The 19,442-nt window shown below is 54.2% G+C and overlaps 1 protein-coding gene across 1 annotated transcript in view; it reads right to left on the bottom strand.

The window, feature by feature from the left end:
• The window catches only part of MYO18B (myosin XVIIIB), a 210,624-nt gene extending 198,540 nt beyond the window's left edge, over nucleotides 1–12,084 (bottom strand). Inside the window, exons 1-6 of the mRNA XM_070474664.1 lie at nucleotides 12,019–12,084; nucleotides 11,439–11,597; nucleotides 5,590–6,828; nucleotides 4,994–5,060; nucleotides 4,029–4,141; nucleotides 2,594–2,770 (exon numbers count right to left, since the gene is read on the bottom strand). Coding sequence (XP_070330765.1) covers nucleotides 2,594–2,770; nucleotides 4,029–4,141; nucleotides 4,994–5,060; nucleotides 5,590–6,828; nucleotides 11,439–11,597; nucleotides 12,019–12,084 — 1,821 coding nt within the window. The remainder of the gene's footprint in view (nucleotides 1–2,593; nucleotides 2,771–4,028; nucleotides 4,142–4,993; nucleotides 5,061–5,589; nucleotides 6,829–11,438; nucleotides 11,598–12,018) is intronic.
• Between the last annotated feature and the right edge of the window lie 7,358 nt (nucleotides 12,085–19,442).

The raw sequence follows: 19,442 nt of genomic DNA, 5'->3' as shown, positions 1-19,442 counted from the left end.
GTCAGGTCAGGGGACACCAGGGAGCTGACCAGGGGGCAGCATGGAGATCCCTGGTGACCCTGAGAAACGTCTGCTTAGCATGGTTTTCAGGGAGGATGGGAGATGGAAGCAGAGACAGCAAGGGCAGTGCAAAGGCACCGAAGGGGGCAGGGGCCCAGGCCTGGCCAGAGGAGGCGTCGAAGCCCAGGAGGCTAACTGGGTGACCAGTGGACCAGTAAGGCCCACCCGCCCTCCCCAGTGGCCCGGCAGGACCAGGGGCACAAACCCCAATGGGGCCGCCCTCCCCCAAACCTGGGCCCCCAGTGCATCTGTTGGCCGTTACAGCCCAAGACCCCCAGGAACAGTGATGAGCCCCATCCTGACACAAAGCAAAAGGCTCAGCAGGACCCCAAAGCTGGCAAAGTAAGACAAGCCCCTCACACTGGCTGGACACGGCCTGAAGGCATAAGGCAGGCACAGGGTCTTAGGGTCTGAGCCCCAAGCCACCTCCCACTTTGGAAACATAAGATCAAGGCCCAGGCTGTCCCAACCGTCAGCCTTCTCAGGACTGCAGGGGAGAAGGGAGGATCCTGCACACACACACAGATACCTTACATGCTTGCACACGGGCGTGCTCAAGGGCACACATCCCCAAGAGCAGCGGAGGCCTCCGCACACAGGTGCGCTCATCCCCACCCCACAGTCACAGCAGCTCACTCCAGAGGCCTGCACCCCCCACGCACACACCCAGCTCCCAGCAGCTGGGTGGGCCCAGACCCCCAGCCAGAGAGGCCGCTAGCCCTGCCCAGACCCCACCCCGCCCATCTGCAAGGCGGCCCAGCCACTCCTGCAGGTCTCTGCTGCCACCTGGTGGCCACTTGAGGAACCAGCTGAGACCCAGCCAAAGAGCAGGTGTGAGAGGCAGGGTGACTTGAGGGGGGCCCAGCCCCAACCGAGCAGTTACAGGGGCTTAGCTGGGGCTCACAGGCTCAAGTTCCGCCTACCAGGGTGGGTCCTAACGCCTGCATTTTGAGGCTCTGTGACCCAGCCAGAGTAAAGGATGCCGCGATCCAAGACAACTGAGAACTGTGAGAACCAAACTTGGGGAGGAGGGACCTGTGACAGACACCTCTCCCGGGGGTGCCTACGGAGCCGGAGCAGGCGCTCGGCTTCTCAGAAGGTTTGGAGCATGGCTCGCCCAGCAAGGGAGATGGGGTGCACGTGTGACCCTTGGCCAGAACAGCCAGGTCGAGGGTGACCTACAGGAGTGTGGGGGGCATCTTAGAGAAGAGAAGCCTTGTGGAGGGGGTCCAGGCTACTGCCCCCTCTTTAGCAGACTCAGCATCATTCAGGGCTATGAATGGCTTTGTCCCGTGGGACTCCAAGCGCAAGATGCAGCTTTTCATCCCCAGTTGACAGATGATAACACTGAGGCCTAAGAGGTGTCGTGACTTTTCCAAAGCACTGAGGTGCATTAGAAGGTACCCTAGAGGCCTGACCCCTCCCAGGCCAACAAGCCCTCCGAATGGAGCACAGATGAGATTCTGACCTCCAGTGGGTCTCCCTGCCTCCACTTCTGCCCACCTCTCACCTCCACCCCACAGCCAAGAGGATCCTTTTGTAGCATAAGTCAGACCACCTGTAACTGCTCTGCTGAAAATCTCCACCAGGCTCAGAGCAGAGGCAGAGTCACTTCGACTCCATGTGAGACCTGGCACCAGCCGTCTCCAGTCCTCGCCACCTCCTATCATCTCCTCCACACTCTTCTCTTCGTCATGATGGACCTGACTTCCCCATGAGGGCAAGAAGCTCCACAGAGGCTGGTTGATCTGCCCACCTTCACACACGGGACCCTCCAGCATTATCTCAGTCAGGAGCAACCAGGTGAACTGAGGGTGAAGTGAAGAGCAAGTCAAAGCCGCTCAGTAGTGTCCGACTCTTTGTGACCCCGTGGACCACACAGCCCATGGAATTCTCCAGCCAGAATCCTGAGGGGATGGGGCGCAAAGGACGGGGCTGCAGCTGCAGGCCCTCCACAAGGTGGCGCCGAGAGAGTCCTCTCGCTATGGTCTTGACAATAAACACCGTTTCTACACGCCACAGACTGCAGAAACGAATAAAAGTAGAACCGTAGAACGGAGGCTTGAGTTTCCCAGTTCACGCGGGTGTCAGGGACTCCTGAGGGTCCGGCCTGGGCTTCAGAGCACAGAGGGACTGGCGGTGTGGGCTTCACCCCAGCTCCTCCAGCTCCGAGCCTGAGTCTAGAGCTGGCCCAGCTTCGCATCCGTGGAACAGGGCTAGTCTTGGGCCCCGTCCTCTTGGGGGTCTGAGGACTGGCTGAGATGACACGCAAAGCTGCCCGAAGCAGAGTCTGACAGACCTGACACCATCCAACACATTCTCTCCCACCGTCACTGTCTCGCGCTCCTGCTGCTGTTTGTATCTGTTATCTTCCCCTCTAAAGAAGGGGGAGCACGTGGGCCCCAAGGCTCCCCGATGCTCTGATGCCCCAGCACCCACGTCTGCAGGACGCTGCTCACAGACACGCTTCCGGGGACTCTGGGGGCTCCGCTCCCCGAGACGCAGACGGACCCCGCCCCCAGGGCCCCCTCACCTTGCCGGCAGAGGGCGCCGTGAGCCCCTGGGGCTGGAGGAAGATCAGGTCGGGCCCGGCGCGGGTGTGAGGCAGCTGAGCCCGGTAGCGCTGCAGAAGCGTGTTCAGGACACTGGACTCGTTGACACTGACGAGGGAGGCCAGGTCCTCAGCCTGGTCCAGCTCGGGGGGGTTGGCCTGCGAACCATCACACAGGGCGTCCTCTGGCCTCCTGGGCCCCCACACCACCACGACCACCACCACCCCCGCCTCCGCCCCCTCCCCCCACACACGGCCCCGGTGACCCGGTTCCTGGGGAGCTGTGTACTGAGGACTCCGCAGAGAGCGACAAAACCTACAGATGAAACAGCGGCATCGCTTCTCCTGCGCTCTCTGCAACTGGCAGCCGCCCCTCCCCACACTGGTCCTGCCTCCCTGCGCTCAGGGCACCAGGAGGGGACGCTCCGAGGACAGCGTGCCTCCTGTCTCAGACACAGAAAGGCGGGTGTGCTCGGAGGACGTGTCCTCTGCTGCTTCCTTCCCTTCTGCATCTTGTCGGGGAGCTCTGCGTGTGCTCAGGGACGCTTAGGACGGAGGCCAATGCCCTGACTGCCCCACTTCTCTGACAGCCCGCCACACACTGTAGTTGGAAAGACTACATCTAAACCCTTCTAGAAGCAAGGAGTGACTGCAGCCTCTCCTTGGGGCGTCCATTTGAAAAGCTTCCTAGCACTGTTTCTGGCTCCCAGAAGTTTCCTGGGCCTAATGCTCTGTGGTGTGGGTCAGCCCTGGTCTTTTGTGAGTCAGTTTTTCTTCTGAGGACACTGGCCCTCTGCAAACTCCCAGCACTAGTGGGAGGAGGGGGCCTGAGGTGGGCAGAGGAGGAGGGGAGGGGGTGAAGGTGAACGAGGCCCACAGGGAACGCCTGGAAGAAGCTCCTCCTCAGGTAGTAGATGTGAAGGGTGGAAAGCATCAGGACAAGACCTTTTACTTCTTTCATTAGATTCTGACTTATTCTCACAGATTCATGGTGTCGTACAAAAATTATGCAAAACAACCAAAAAAGCAGAACCAAACTAAAGGCTGATACCCAAAAGGCAGGTCACTGGAACCTGTCTCACAGCTAACGGCAAGCTGCAAATTTGGCTCTGAGTCCCCTGGCAGCCAGGGTGAAAAAGGAAGCATACCAAAGTCCATACAAAGGAAAACAATCCCTTTCTCCAGCAGAATTCCCAGGCCCAAGATTTGACAAACATCTCTTAATGTGTCCTCATAAAGGGGACACCATGGCACAGAGCAATGAAACCCTTTAACAGGACACCTCTGGCAGAGCCGTGAGTTCAACGGTGAACTTCCCTACAGTTCCCCGCAGCACGCCAAGGGGAAGTATGCGGTGCAGTCAAGCACGAGGAACTCTCCGCGGGGGGTGGAGCAGGCAGGGCAGGAGGGGGCTCACCCGGTGAACGTGCTCCTCGCCCACCTCCGTGATGCTACCGTCCGCGTCAATGCACAGCCGCACCCTTCCTTCTGGCAGGTCTGCTGTTCCCTCGTCCGGCTTCAGCACCGTTGCTGGAAGACACCCCAGGAGTGGAGGGGTGCAGGGAGGGGGTGGGGGACAGCAGGGAAGGAGGGGAGGAAAGAAGATGGAGGTGGGACAGGGGGAGGGGAGAGGAAAAAAGATGAGAAGAGAGAGGTTGTAAGCTGCTGAGTCAGGCCAGGGAGCAGGAGAGAGGACCTGGAACACAGTGGAAATGGGCGTAATCCTCTTCCTTGAGGGCCTATTTACAGGGAGGGTGCTGAATTGTGACCCCGAACCCGTGGAGGTTGGGGTCTGACAGGCTGGGTCTGACTCATCTGGGGCTTCTATCAGCTGGCACAGGTGCAGAGCTGGCAGCCAGATGGCTGGGCGCACTGTCCACCGCAAACCTAGACTCGGGAAGGCAAATAATGGCACACGGGCTGCTGCTCCTCCGCAAGAGCCCGCCAGACATCACTAGTCAATCACTCCTCCCAGCCGAGTTCCGAACGGGACGCAGAATCCCTTCTCAGTAGAGTCTGGCCACCAGCCACAAGTAATCGACAAAGGTGGGTTCACGAGATGAGATCCACCTGCACTAGTTTCCAGACACAACTCTGCAGAAGCCAAACAATGCTTGTTGCTTTAATGAATTAGCTAAATAATTAATCGCCAAGGCACAAATGCTTTTGAAAATAGCACCCAACAGACCAGCTGCTGAGAGTGAAATGACACCCAACTAGTCCCACTCCAAAGCCATGTCTCTGCAACCTAGTCCTGGCTGCCCCGACCCCTCCCTTCCCCTCAGTCCCCAGATTATGATCAGGACCTGGCACATACAGCGGCCAGCACTGGGGGCGTGAGAGGGACACTCAGACCCCAGGTGCGCTAACACCCCTAATTACCAAGAGTGAATCCATCCTTCTGAACCAGCCAGACCTTCTCTGCCTCGTACCATCTGTCTTCAGGAGCCTGAGGGCAAAGGTCACATAAATTAGCCCAAGAGGATGAACCCTCCCCCACCCCTGTGTGAGGGGCAGACCCCTAACATGGGCATTTCTCACAGTTTGCCTGAGACCAGCTAAAGCAGAATCCCCCAGTGTGAGGGGGGTGCTTACTTAAATGCAGAGACCATGGCCCCACCCTAGCCTTCTGAAAGGGAAGCTCCAGGGTGGGGCCCGGGAATCTGCATCTTGAGCAATCTGCCATTTATACAGCTCAAAGAACTACCTGTGACCTTGTAAGCTCAGTGGCGAGGGGACACCTCTCATGGCTGGGACACTGCCTCACTCTGTGGAAAATCTCACCCTGGGGCAGGTCAGATTCCCCTGCAGGGCCTCCAGACCCCTGCTTGTTGAGGGGGACGTGCCTGGCCCCTCCTCTGGGCTGGCCGCCCCTCCACTCCTGTCCGTCTCCCGTCCCCGCCTTGTCCACCCCCGGGACAAGCCTTTCCCACCCCCCTCCTCTGGCCTGCGCCTCCCCGCCCGCCGGAGCCCCTCACCTGCCCCGAAACTCCACTCTGGCCTCCTCTGCTCACCTCCTGGCTCCCCGTCGGCCTCTGAGGCTTCTCCGCGTGGCCCTCCAGAGCAGGCTGCCCAGGGCCTCCCGGCTCCCTCTGCAGGGCCCCGGCCCCATCGCCTGCTCCGGGGCGGGGCTCCTCTGCCTTCTGTCCTCTGCTCTCAGGCTGGTCCTCCTTACCAGCTATTGTCGGGGTAGCCCCATGTGCATCCACCTCCTTGGGGGCTTTATCGTCCTTCTCTGCCTTACCCCGAGCCTTACCCGCCTCTGCAGAGGCGCTCTGAGGTGGCCCCATCTTTTCCATCTTGCCTGGGGGCTCACCTGCTTTCCCAGTCCTGCTCTGAGGCTCACCTGTCTTGTCCATGGCTCTGGGAGCCTCCCCCCACTTCCCTGGCACTTTGCCAGTCTTCTCCGCCTTGGTCTGAGGCTCCTCCGTCTTGTCTGACTTACTCAGGAGTGCACCTTCTTTGTCCTTCTTACACTGGGGACTGTCCCACTTGCCCCTTCTGCCCAAGGAACCTCCCCACCTTCTCACCGGGGCTTGGGCCCCAGCCCACTTCCCTTCACCTGCTGCATCCTTGGAGAGACTCCCCTTTGCCCCCTTGTTTAGGGGATCCCCTGCCCCCTTCTCTGCTGCCCCTGGTTGACCCCCGTCCCCCGACCCCTCTTTGCCCTGGAGCTCCCCCTTTGTCACCCCTTTGGTCTGGGGGGCCTCGCCCCCTTTTCGCACTGTGCCTTGATCCTTCTCCCCTTTCGTCAGCAGCACAGTTCCTGGGTCCCCAAGGCCCCCAGTCTGCGTCTTCTCAGCCTTCGGAGGTGCATCTGTGGTGCTGGCCTGGGGGCCACGAGGAGTCCCTGGGGTGTCCCCCTCCTTTCCCCCTCCAGGATCCGTGGCTGGGGATGGGGTCTTGGAAGCAGGGGCATCGCGGGGCTGGGTCCTCTGCTCTGGCTTGGCGGAGTCCGGGTCCAGCTTGGCCACCATCAACAGCACGTCACCCCTCCTCACCCCCCTCTTGAAGGGCAGGCTTTTTTTGGCGGGTGTCCCACTGGAGCCTGACTCTTGGGGCTTCTCGCCATTGATGGTCATCAGCACAGGGTCCATGGTCCCAGACTCCCCGCCCTTCCTGCCCAGAACGTCTGTGCTCTGGGGGGAGCCTGACTGGACGTTCTGGCTTCCAGGCTTGGTGCCAGTGCTGAGCTGGCCAGCAGAAACCTCTGGGATCTAGAAGAGACACCACAAACGTTCTCAGCTGCGTGCTGACCAGACGGCTTTGTCATTCACTCATTCAGTCATTCACTTCTTTAATCACCCAGCCATTCATTCCCTCAAATATCCTCAAGCACCTAGGGGCAATGAGCCAAACCTCAATATCCTACATCCTAGACCTTGGCTCAGAACTTGAAGGCCAAGTGACATTATGAAAGGAAAGTGGACTTTGGAACCCAACAGACCCAAATTCACTCCAAACTCTGCCACTAACTAGCTGCGCGGCCTTAGGTAAATCGCTTCCCCTCTCTGAGCCAGTTTCTTTACCAATAAAAGGAAAACCATGATGGCCTCTCAGGGTGGGCGGGCGGGCGGGCGGCTTCACACTAACATGCAGACTGAGCCCAGCACCTACCACATCCTCAGCAACAGGAGCCACCGTTGCTATTGTCACTGATGCTCTATTATTTGCACCTGATTCTTCCTGTTGGGCCAGGGAGGGATGGGAAAGGATGCGGAGCCTGTGTGGCCTTGGATAACATCACCTATCCTCTCTGAGAATCGGGTTTCCCTCAGTGCAGGCAGACACCACCTGGCCCTCCAGAGTTTTTGTGTGCCGAGATGTGGAAATTTCAGAGACCTGAACAAAACGAGCAGCTGCCACTGCTCCTGTTGCAGCAGGTGAGGGTCCTCTTTGGCCCCAAGGTCCTGCACTCTTGGTTGGCCGAGACACCCGGCACCCAGGGGTCTCCACGACCTGCTCCTCCCCTCCACCTCTCTACTGCCCTGTGGCGCCAGCCCTGCCCGCCCCGCGCACCTCCCGCCAGCCCGGCTGTGGCCAGAGCAGCTCCAGGGCCCGCTTGGGCCTCTGCAGGAGGAGCCGGCGGGGGCAGTGCTACCCTGAGGCCTGGCCACACACCTGCCCGGGTCTGGGTCCTGCCACTTGGACCCTGCTGGAGCCAGCCTCCCACACACCTGCCCGGGTCTGGGTCCTGCCACTTGGACCCTGCTGGAGCCAGCCTCCCACACACCTGCCCTGGTCTGGGTCCTGCCACTTGGACCCTGCTGGAGCCAGCCTCCCACACACCTGCGCCTGGGAATCTGGGCCTCTCACCTTCCCTGCGCACCCAAACCAGGCCCAGGATTGCGCTGAGTCCACCTGCACACCCGAGTCGCCTTTCCCAAACCCAGGTCTACTCTCTTTCACCTGGGCACTGCCACAGCCACTGAGCTGGTATCCCATCAGTTTGCTGCCAGTCATTTAAAACCTGGTCAAAGATTTTAGCAGCTGCTCAATCTCCAGGAAAGCCATTCAACACAGCCATCTGCCCTTCGAAGCTGTTGAAGAGGAACCCCCCACCCCTCTGCCAAATGGTCTCACTGTCCCTGCTCCCCTGCACGTTTCGGCCACACCTGACACTGCCCAGCTTCCGTGCTTTCGTTCACGTTGGGACTGCTGCCTGGAACACCCTTGCCCATCTCCACTCATCCCTGTTCAACTCATCCTTCTATACCCAGCTCGAATGCCCCCTCCTCAGCAAGTCTGTGCCTGAAGACCTGGATCAGAAAAACGGCCTCGTGGACTCTGAAGCCCCAGAGCTCTGTATGTTTCTGCAAGTTTGCAGCAGGACCACATTCCGCATTCCATTCTAGCTCTGACTGGTGTTGCCTCCAGAGCACAGTCTCAATCCTCAGCTTTGTAAAATGACAATAGTAATACACATAATGATAATGATGTGTTACTATCAACCTTGAGGAAGACCCTACATGGCCATCCTGCGATATCTGACTTATGCAATAAAGAACCCAGTGAAGCATGTTCTGAACTTCTCCCCATTCCACAGATAAGGGAGCAAACACAAAGATGTTAGGTGGCCCAAGAGACAAACATGGAACAAAAAGTCACACAGGCCTCTCTGAGTGTAAAGACAGTGCCCTTAACTGCTGAGCATTAACAACCTTGCTTGTCTTTCTGGGACTCACTAGAGTCTCCTGGGAGCTTTTAAAAAATTTCTGACCATTTGGTTCGAATCCCAGAGGATCTGATGCAGCCGGTCTGGGTGGTGGGCCCCTAGGAGACTGCAATATGCAACAGGGGGCTGAGACCCCATGACCTGGTGGCTCAGTCTGACCTTCTGGGGCCAAGCAGGTCACCATCTTGGAAGGGAACTGGCTGTACCTGGCAAATCTCACAACTGTCTACACTGTTTTGAAAAGTGAGTCAGTGATTTATTTTTAAAACCAAACCCCCACAGAGGAGACAGTAATGCAGGGATGCACCTGACAAGATAACCCATCCCAGCCTCCTCCCCTCCCTGCTGTGCATTCCCCTCCTGTGGATTTTCTTGGTCACCGAGGCCCTCAGATCTCACCTGCAGCCTCCTAGTCTAAGGGGGAAGCAATACTTCTAGAATCATGGGGGCCAAGAGGAAGCTCACAGCACCATCTTACAGATGGGCAAACTAAAGCTGAGAGAGTGGGTGGGATCTGGCCTGGAGCACGCAGAGAGGTGGGGCCAGAGCTAGAACCTGGGCCTCCATCATTTGATCTCTTCCTGTTGGATGTTATTCCTGTCTCTCCCTGCCCCTGGATGACTGGGTGGCCTTAGGAAAACCAGAGCCTCATTTCCATTCCTGCAAAATGGTGATGGATGCTAATGACTCCCTTCAAGGACTCTATGAGGGCCAAATAAAACCAGCAGTGCTGGGTGAGGGGAGAGGGGCCAGAGTTATTTAGTGATGGAGCAGGAAAATTAAACTGGCAGGAGCAAGCCAGGGCCTGCTGCCTCACAGGAACATGTCCTGAGGCTGCCCTGCTTCAGGCCCAGGAACATCTTGGCCAGTGGTCCAGACACCTGTTGTGGTCTTAAGGCCTGTCCATCCTGCTCAGAGGTGCCTTCCACGCCCTGCAGTGACAGCCTGTCCCCATCTGCTGCTCAGCTCTGCTTCTTAACCTGCACACAGCAACGCTCACACAGCTTACAGGCTCCTGGAACCCTTTCCTCGCCAGGCCACTGTGGCCGCCACACCAGCCATCTCACTCCCCAGACTGGGCCTTTCTTTCCCAGGCAGCTTGCCAGAGCAGAGGACACACAGCCTCTGGCTCTGTCTGCCCCCATGTGGCCTCATGACCTTGAGCAAGTAAGTGCTTTAGCCTCTCTGAACCTCAGTCTCCACCTCTGATAAGTGGGTATAATCCCATCTACCCCCGTGTTGTACAGGGTATCAAGCGAGCCCCTGAGCAGACAGTGAGTCTGCCAAGTGAGAAACAGAACATCCTGACTGCTAACAGCAGCCGGTGGGAGGCCAAAGACCCACTTAACTGATGCCTGGTCAGGCAGGTGTGGGAACAGTCTCTCCACCCCGTCACCTTCCCCCACGAGCTCGTGGCAGGGGTGTTTCAGCAGCTCCGTGGCTAGAGGACTGCTCTGATGCAGCACAGTCACTGGAGTTGGACAGGGGCAGGCACATGGGGGACCGGCCCGCCAAGCAACAGCTGAAGGGGTGTGGGAGGCAGAGCCAGGCTGGCCACTGGGCCCAAGCCAACTCCAGGCTCCAGATCTTTCAGCCCCATCACCAAAGTATCCACTCCGCCTCAAGAGGGCACAGCAGAGACGCAAGGAGAGGCCCTTCCTCTGACACCGTGATCCGCCCCAGGTGCATTGCAACCCAAGCCTGCTTCCCTGGTGTCCAGCTTCACCATCCTGCCAGGGGCTCCTGGCCCAAAGAGCTGGGGGAAGAAGGGAGGCGGCCCTGGACGCCAACCGGGATCAATCTGCAAGTCCTGAAAGCACAGGGACTGCACCTCGTCCACTCATTGCTTCCATCCAGCAGTGCTGTTCAGATCAGGTGGACACCAACCAATCAGAGGAAGGCCATCTGAAGCAGGGGCCTGGGGTCCCCTCCTGTGCCAAGCAGTAACCCTTTAATTACTGGCTTGTGGCCATTCTGAGGGATTTGGGGAAGGGACCCAGGTGAGCATGGCTGCTGGAAGGCGCCTGGGGGACTTGGGCCCGTGGCCATGTACCACCTGGGATAGAAGGGTTTCAGTATTTTAACAACCAATACAGCAATAACTGGTCAACACCAACTGAACATCTTTCCTGCTTAACTGAAAGCAAACTACACATCCTTAGCTAATACTTAGTTTTCACTTTCTGCAAAAGTAGTGGTCAGTGATCCCCATCATACATCAACTGATACCATTCATTCATTCACTCAACAAAAATTTCTGAGCATACACCATGGGCCAAGTTCTATGAGAGTTGCTCGAGATACAGAGTTGGATGAGACAGTTGCTGCTCTTAAGGAATTCCCAGTCAAATAAGTCACATGATCAAGTAATTACTCTGCTGACCAAAATCAAGACAGGCATAGAGGGGGAAGTGGAAATGAGAAGAAAGGTAATGGGAGAGCTTTCTAGAGATGTACCATCTGAGCTGGGTTTTGACGGATGTACAGGAGTTCAACAGATTATGTTAAAGGTAGGATACTCGTCAATGGGGGGACTGCAGGAACAAAGGCTGGCAAGTGACTCAGAGAAGGCTCATGGGACAGGAGGGTGGGTGCTGACAGTCACCTATTCCTTTTCTGGGCCTTTTCTGGGCCACTTTTGGGGCCACTTACCTCTCGTTCCGGAGAGGCAAGAGCTGCCTCTTTCCTCAGTCTAGCTTCCTTGGACTCTTTCTCAGTCTCTCGGACCAGCTGCCTAATGAAGCCCCCTGGGATGACAGAGAAAAGGGGAGGGGGCGAGGACGGTGGAGGGCTCTTGTCCTCTTCCCGAATCTGTTTGGCAGAAGCAAGGAACGAGAGAGCTCAGTGAATGAACCAGCAGGGGCAAACTGTCCTTTAAGAGTCTTGGACGGAGCTGGGGAGGGGGCCGAGCGGACACCAAGTCCACGTATGACAGGCCACAGCAAAGCTGGCAAAGCCCTGGGAAGCCTCGAGACAACAGGTGAAAATGGAACACTCAAGCTTGAGGCTGCCCCAGGCAGTGCCGTCTCGGCCTGGATCCAGTTTCCTTATAGTATGGATTCACACGGTGGAGCCCACTGGGACCCTTCCTTGGTGTGGGGACCCTTCCCACCTCTGGGAAGACCTGCTTCAAAAGGAGCTTTTCCGGTTTCCGGAAGGGGACGGGTCACAGGGAACCACCCACACTCTCTGGTCCCATCTCAGTCTGTGGTAAATAGACTAAGTAATTCACCACATTAATCACTTCCTGTGCCAGGAGCATGGTGGGGGGGGGGCAGGGCTGGCAGCCACGGTTCATCTAAGGATCCAGCCCTATGGCTATAGCCCACTCCATTGACCCCATGCCCTGACTCCTTGATGGTCCTTAAACCAGGACCTGGGCAGCCAGGGACTCCCCAACACTAGGCTGGAAAGCTTGCATTTTACCCAAGAAACATGGTGCAGGCCAGCGCTGGCTGGACTTGGATTGCAACTGAGACTTGCCACCTTGGAGATAGAGAACCTGGAACTGGATGTGATCCACAGGGGTTTGTCTTTACCCAGCATCACTGTGATTGCTCATGAGTTTAAAGGAAAAAAAAAAACCTCCAAGCATTCTATGGCAGAGCTACACACTGGTTTAAAAGAAGCTCCTTATCAAGGTCCTCCCTGAGGGGCTGGCAAAGACTTGATCTCCGCAGCCCTGTTGATAAAGGGGAAGCTACAGGAGACAGGAAACACCAGGAGACAAAGCAGAGGCCCAGAGATAAGGCAGGCCTCTGCCCAGGAGGAGAGAGCAGGGGACACAGGAGGCTGGGCTGTTTCCCCCTGCCCCTCTCCACGTGGACTGAAACCCATGCTGTGAGAGTGAAAGGCACGCTCTTGGGCAGGTGTCATCCCGCTCCCTCCAGCATCAGTCTGCCACATCAGATCAGCAAGGGGCAGAGGCAGCCATGAGGCACTTCTCAACCACCCTACCCTTCAGTCTCTGATTCAAGATTCATCAGATCACGTGCACAAAGGTGGGGGTGAGGCACAGAGATAACAGGCATAAGAAGAAAAAGGCAGCCCTTCACGGATTCTTACAACAAAGACCACAGGGAAAAGAGCCATCAATGGGGAGAAGAGCCTGTCTCCAGTTCTCCATGGGTGACAGAAGGCAGGGACCTCAGAAACCTATCCCCCTGACATAAGTCTGGCAGCCAGCAGCCCTGCCTCTGGTCCCCCCACTTTCCCACCCACGCTCTCCCACACAAACCCCCGTGCTCATCAGAGCTGCCATGAGGATGGTGCTGGGACAGCTGGTCTGCCTTCATTCCCCACCATCACCTCCTGATGGACAGAGACCAGCAGCCACGGGGGAGTCAAGGGCACGGTCACTAATGCCTGGCGAGGCTAGAGACGCCATGGCTAACTGAGGCGGAAGACGGAAGGGAGCCTGGACATGCACCAGGGGAGCTCTGGATGCCAGACCCGCTGCCTGAGGCGGGCGGGGGTAGCCTGAGACGGCAGGGCCAGGACTCGTCCTTGGAGGATCCGGCTGGCCCCTGAGGCTGCAGCCCGAGCCCTGGGTGCTACTTTCCTTCTGCTCCCACAGGGCGAGGCGTGATGAGATGGCCATGCTGAGGCAGTGCCAGGACCGTGAGGTGAGACGAGACGAGATGAGATGGAGCTCTCTACCAGGCAGCACGGAATGCAGCTTTATGGAGACAGGCAGCGCATGAGGTGATGAACAGAGACTGACCCATGGAGACACAGTAGGGGGAGAAGAGAGAGACAGGTTAGCTCGTGGGCACTGCCCAGCACCCACCCCCTCCGATGCCAGGGACCAGGCCAGGCACAGCTCACTGTCATTTACATCTGGGAGGAATATGGTCATCAGAGAGCTGCTGGCTATGGAGTGGACAGTGCCCTGAAATTCTTGCCAACCCTGACCCCACACTTTTAAATTTCTCTTGACGTATACAGCCAGAAAAGTATGTACTTGTAAATGTATAGCTCAGTGGCTCTCACATAAAGAACACAAGGATAAAACCAGCCCTGTGACCAGATTCAAACTATTAAACTTTTAAAATAAAAACATGGTGTTATTTTCAAATATATTAAATTTCAACTTAAAATATTAAAAATAATCTTAATTAAAATTATAAAATAAAAATAATTTTGATTAAAAATTTTTTAAAGTACATTTTAACTTGAAATATTCTTTTATGTATGATTATAGTATATAAATTGGAAGGACTGATGCTAAAGCTCCAATACTTTGGCTAGCTGGTGTGAAAAGCCAACTCACTGGGAAAGACTGAGGACAGGAGGACAAGGGGGCAACAGAGGATGAGATGGTTGGATGGCATCACCGACTCCATGGACATGAGTTTGAGCAAACTCCAGGAGATAGTGAAGGACAGGGAAGCCAGGCGTGCTGCAGACCATGGGGTCACAGAGTCAGACACAATGAGCGACTGAACAACAACACAGTGTATAAATATTATCTAGATATAGAAATATTGTAAATAAAATAATAAACATGCAAATCTAATCTATAGCAATGGAGGTGAGAGGAGTTATTAGGGTTCAGCTGGGAAGAAGCACAAGGGGAACTTTCTAGGAAAATGGAAATGTCTTATATCTTGATACGAGCTGTGAAATGTGAAGCTAAATGGAGTCACTTATGTCAAGGGGTTTTACAACATAGTTGGCAGGCCATTAAGAAGGTGTACCTCATACACGTCCTCCCCAACTGCAACCACAGAATTTCAGAACTGGTGCAAACGGCAGGTATTACATGGACTCTGCAAGAACCCCTGAGGTTTGTCTCCGTGAGGAACTTTGACTTCCCTCAAAGTGACAGCCTCAGTGCTCAGTCACCTTAAGGAAGACCAGCTTTGGCCTCCAACATCAATTACACTTCTTTGTAATGCAAACCTCCCCTTAAGCCTTTAAAAGTCCCTGAATTTTACTCCCCAGCAAGACACTGCTTTGCAATCAGAATCTGTGTATCTCAAAATGCAATTCTTTAACACCAAATAAAATTTTTTTATTATTTCCTCCTAGGTTTATTTAGGTTGACAGAATGCTGGTTACACTAGTATATCACATGTAAAAATTCATTCAGTTGTACAACTAAGATAGAATATTTTACTGTATAAAATTATATCAATTTTAAAAACAGAACATTATCAGCTCATGACAAGCCCCCCTTCTAGTAAGTATTCCACATCCCCGCCCCCCCAACACAGAGCAGCCACTCTCCAGCAGATTTCTGAAATCACAGAAAAGTGTGTGTTTCTTTTGTGAGGGAGTAATTGGCTATATAATTTGACCATGAAAATGAGGAAAGTGCAGGAAACCTTGGCTATTTAACTGACTGAGAGCTTTGAGGAAAAGATTAAGCATTTTTAGCATCATTTTCAAAACTTTAACAAACATACACAACTTTTGACCTAGAAATTTCTCTTCTGAAAAACAAATTGAGGAAGTGATACTCAACCAGAAAACGTCATCACTGTGTTGCGTGTAGGACTAAAAATCCTAAAAGTGAGAGTTGCTCACTTATGTCCAACTCTTTGGGACCCTGTGGATTATACAGTCCATGGAATTCTCCAGGCAAGAATACTGGAATGGGTAGCATTTCCCTTCTCCAGGGTATCTTCCCAACCCAGGGATCGAACCCAGTTTTTCAACATTGCAGATGGATTCTTCACCAGCTGAGCCACAAGATAAGCCCAAGAATACTGGAGTGGGTAGCCTATCCCTTCGCTAACAGATCTTCCCGACCGAGGAAATCGAATCAGAGTCTCCTGCATTGCAGGTGGATTCTTTACCAACTGAGCCTCCAGCAACTAGAGAAGCCGAATAAATTAGTGCACATCCCAGTTGAAGGAATAGTATGAATCCCTGAAAAGGATGCTTAAGAACATTTTATTAATAAAACGACTTTATCCATCCCATTGTCAGACTTCTAGAAGGATAGCATCAATAAGAACCTGCTGAAGAGAGTTTAATGGTCTCTTTCCAAAGTATAAACAGAAATGTCCCGGGGGAAATGTAAATCAGCAAACCCAAAGTGGAAAGAACCTGTCAGTCTCAGATCCAGGTATAAAATAAAAGATTAAACTGTTAAAAATAAAAACCGCTTCACCGAGGTATAACTTCTATGCCTGCCATAAGCTTTATTCATTGTAAGCACACACTTAGATGCTTTTTGATAAACTTAAGTTTTTAAAAATAAATTTACACTGCTTTGCAACCCTCACCAGAATCATCCCCTAAAGACCCTTCATGCCTATTTGCAGTCACTAACTGTTCTCACCCTCAGCCCCAGATTTCTGATATAGATGGAATCCTAGAGAATGCAGTATTTCACATGTGGCTTCTTTCATTTTGCATGTTTTTTAAGGTTTTTCTGCATTGTTGTGTACATCAGTATTCCATTTTTTACGAATAAACCACATCCTCTTTATCCATTCACCAGCTGATGGGCATTTGTGCTGTTTCCACTTTGGGGCAAGATGAATTATGCTGCTATGAATAGGCCTGTAAGTCTCAGAGTGCTGTTTCCACTTGGTGCCCATGTGTTTCCACTTCTCAGGGAGATTCCTAGGAGGTGGCACTACTGGGTTGTCTGCTAACTTTATGTCTGACTTTTTAAGAAACAGTGCAACTGTCTTCCCATCCTGCCTGCAGTGTCTCAGGTTCGACTGGAAACATTTGCAGTCACACTGGAAGGTGCTAGTGTTGGCTTGTAAAGACGGTGGAGGGCAATATGGGGCATGCGCATTGTACACACTCCAAAACGGGCAAGTAACAAAGCACTCCACACAGAAAATGAAGAGCCCTTCCACATGCTCAAGTCCTGCAACTGAAAATTCCACCAAGAGTGTATTAAAAAAACTGGGGGGCGGGGGGGAGATAATATCCAGAAAGTTCCAAAAAGCAAAAGTTGAATTTGCTGGGCCCTGACAACTATTTACACCGTATTCACATTTACATTGTATTTATATAGCATTTACTTCATGTTTATAAATGCTGACAGCATCCGCATTGCATTCGATATTATTAGCAATCTTGAAAGGGTTAAAAGTATACGAGGAAAACTGTGCTGGGTTATAGGTAAACATTACTCCTTTTTATATAAGGGACTTGGGCCTCCACGGATTTTGGTATTTGTGGGGGTTCCTACAATCAAACCCCTGGGGATACCCAGATCTTAAACGATACACCGAAATCTTAGTGAAGGGGGTCAAGAGGGGGAGGAAAAGGCCTCTTTCCTCGCCCTTCGACTTTTCTCACTTCTAGCTGTGAGTAGGGTCCCTCATTGCCCGCTCCTGGAAGAGACCCCAGCCCCTCATCTCCGACTGTCAAGAGTTACTATGGTTCACGAGTTTTCAACGGCCCCTTTAGCCTGTCAGTAGCTGTTGTCAGTAACTTATCCACAAGAAAACAGCCAGAACAGCATTCCAAGCACTCTCTCCTTAGGCAGTGAGAGCTGCACATCCGGGGAGTTGATGAGACGGCTCTCGCGAGGCTGCGCTGAGGAGAACCCATCTCGCGAGACCCCACGGTAGCCCTTGCTTTATAACCCCGTGCGAGAGGACGTCGACTCCGATTATTCGCGAGAGCACACTGTGGCCCTAGCTTTCCAGGTGTGTAGCGTGGGGCGACGTCACGCCCACTCCCACTATCTCGTGAGATCCCATCGGGCTCTGGTTTACCGGCCCCGCGTGAGGTGATGTCAAGAGAATCTCATCATCTCGCGAGAGCCTATGGGCTTTCCAACTCCGCAGAGGGTTGCTGTCACGTGATAGCTTGAAATCAGCGCAGGGAGTGTTTACACTCTAGAATCTGGGAAAAATCACAAACCGGGGCTGTTACCCCTAGAGCCAGTCCGTTAAGCACTGACCAGCCCAGCACTGGCTGACACAGTAGCGCTCCTGCAGGGCCTGGCAAGGGTGAACTCAAAAGAGCCAAAGACTGAACAAGGGATATTTCAGCTCTGACGAGGTCAGGTGCCCACGGGAGACCTGAAAACTCGTTCAAGTGCAACAGCCAAGTCTTTGCATAAGAAAAAGACCCCATAGTGTGGGCTCTCCCGCTTGCAAAGGCATGTGAGGTTGAGCTGGAGAATAAGCGGGAGACCAGATCCCTGGGGAGAGGGGAGGGGGGGGGGCGCGGGGGGAGAAGAGGACAAAAGACCCTCTTCCCGACTCATTCCCTTAGGAGACACTGGAGCGTCCCCGAGTGACTCACAGCCATAATCCGCTCTGCTACACGCCTGGGCAGCCGGAGCCCTGGTTATGAATAGGCCTGACGTGAGGTGGCTGCCCTGGTCACTGCCCTGCCCGACTCCCAGCACTTCCCATTCGCCCCCGCCAGGTCAGTGGCTGCTTCCCAAGAATAGCCCTCGGCTTCAAGGCTCCAGGGGGAATCCTGGCTGATGGTCTGGGCTGTCCTCAGCCGGGCCGTGGGCGGGCCCAGAGGGCCGAGGGCCGTGTGAGCACATGGGGGCAACGAGGCCTCAGTCTCTGCCTTTACTCCTCGCGTTCTGCCCCTCAAAGGCACCAGGCCAGCCCCACTGACCTAGGATCAGGATCCAACCCTACTGGGGAGGCTTTGTCAAGCCTTAATTTAAGCAAGTGTTCTTATCACGCATTCTCATCCAGGCCTGAAACTCACACCTGCCTCATCAGCTGCCATTTTAAGCCCATGAAGAGGCCCCAGATGCTCTGAATTCATGGGATGAAGTCTCAAGTCTCCCCTCAGGGGTGAGGAGGGCTGGTGAAAGGAAAGGTCACTCCCAAAGCCAGGGATGGCTTGAAATAGTTTTCCATGTAGACATGCTGGTATGAGTGGCCTCAAGGCTTTCCCTCTCACCCCTCAAGGTGCAGCCTTGACCCAGCAGCTAATCCTCCAATGACTTCACCTGTCTCAAAGGACAAATTCGCGAGTCTTCTCTGACTTACAGAGCCTTTGGGGTCACCCTTGTTCCTCTGCTTCAGTGACACTGACCTGGATGCATCCCTCCACACGGGTTCGCACCTCAAGGCCTTTGCACATTCTGTTCCCTCTGCTTCACACATGCCTTCTGCATGGCTCACATCTTCACCTCCTTCAAGTCTTTGCTCAGAGTCATCTTCTTGATGATCCTGCCTTCACCATGGACCCATTCCACCCTGTCCCAGGGCCATTCATCATCTGATTTTGCTCTTTCCCCCGCAGCACCAACTCACTGTCCATCGTGCTGTGTGTTTCTGGTTTAGTTTTTGACTCCTCGTGCAGAACATGGCCACTAAGAGGTGCAGCATTTCCATCTGTTCTGTTCACATATGTGGCCCCAGAGCCTAGAACAGTGCCTGGCACATACTTTGCTCTCAATGCATATTTGCTGAATAAGTGAATGAAGGAATGGATGGATAATTAGAAGTGTAGCTGGCAAGGGACAGAGCAGGCCATTGCCAGCAAGTCTACGGCAGGGATTTCTGATGTCTTCTTGTGCCGTCTGTATCTGCATCTCTTATCATGGCCCAAGTTCATGTCCTGCTGCCGCTACTACCTTGTGGGAGCCTAGAAAGTTCTGTGAGACTCAATTTTCTCAGCCCTAAAATGGGAAGAGGACAGCCACGTACCCACGTGCTTAATCACTGATAACTACTTGCAGTCGTCTTTTCATCTTTGTTT

Source organism: Odocoileus virginianus, chromosome 12 (genome assembly GCF_023699985.2).
Source record: "Odocoileus virginianus isolate 20LAN1187 ecotype Illinois chromosome 12, Ovbor_1.2, whole genome shotgun sequence".
NCBI lineage: Eukaryota > Metazoa > Chordata > Mammalia > Artiodactyla > Cervidae > Odocoileus > Odocoileus virginianus.
Note: the sequence above shows the minus strand (reverse complement) of the source record. Positions and strands in the feature narration are given on the sequence as shown.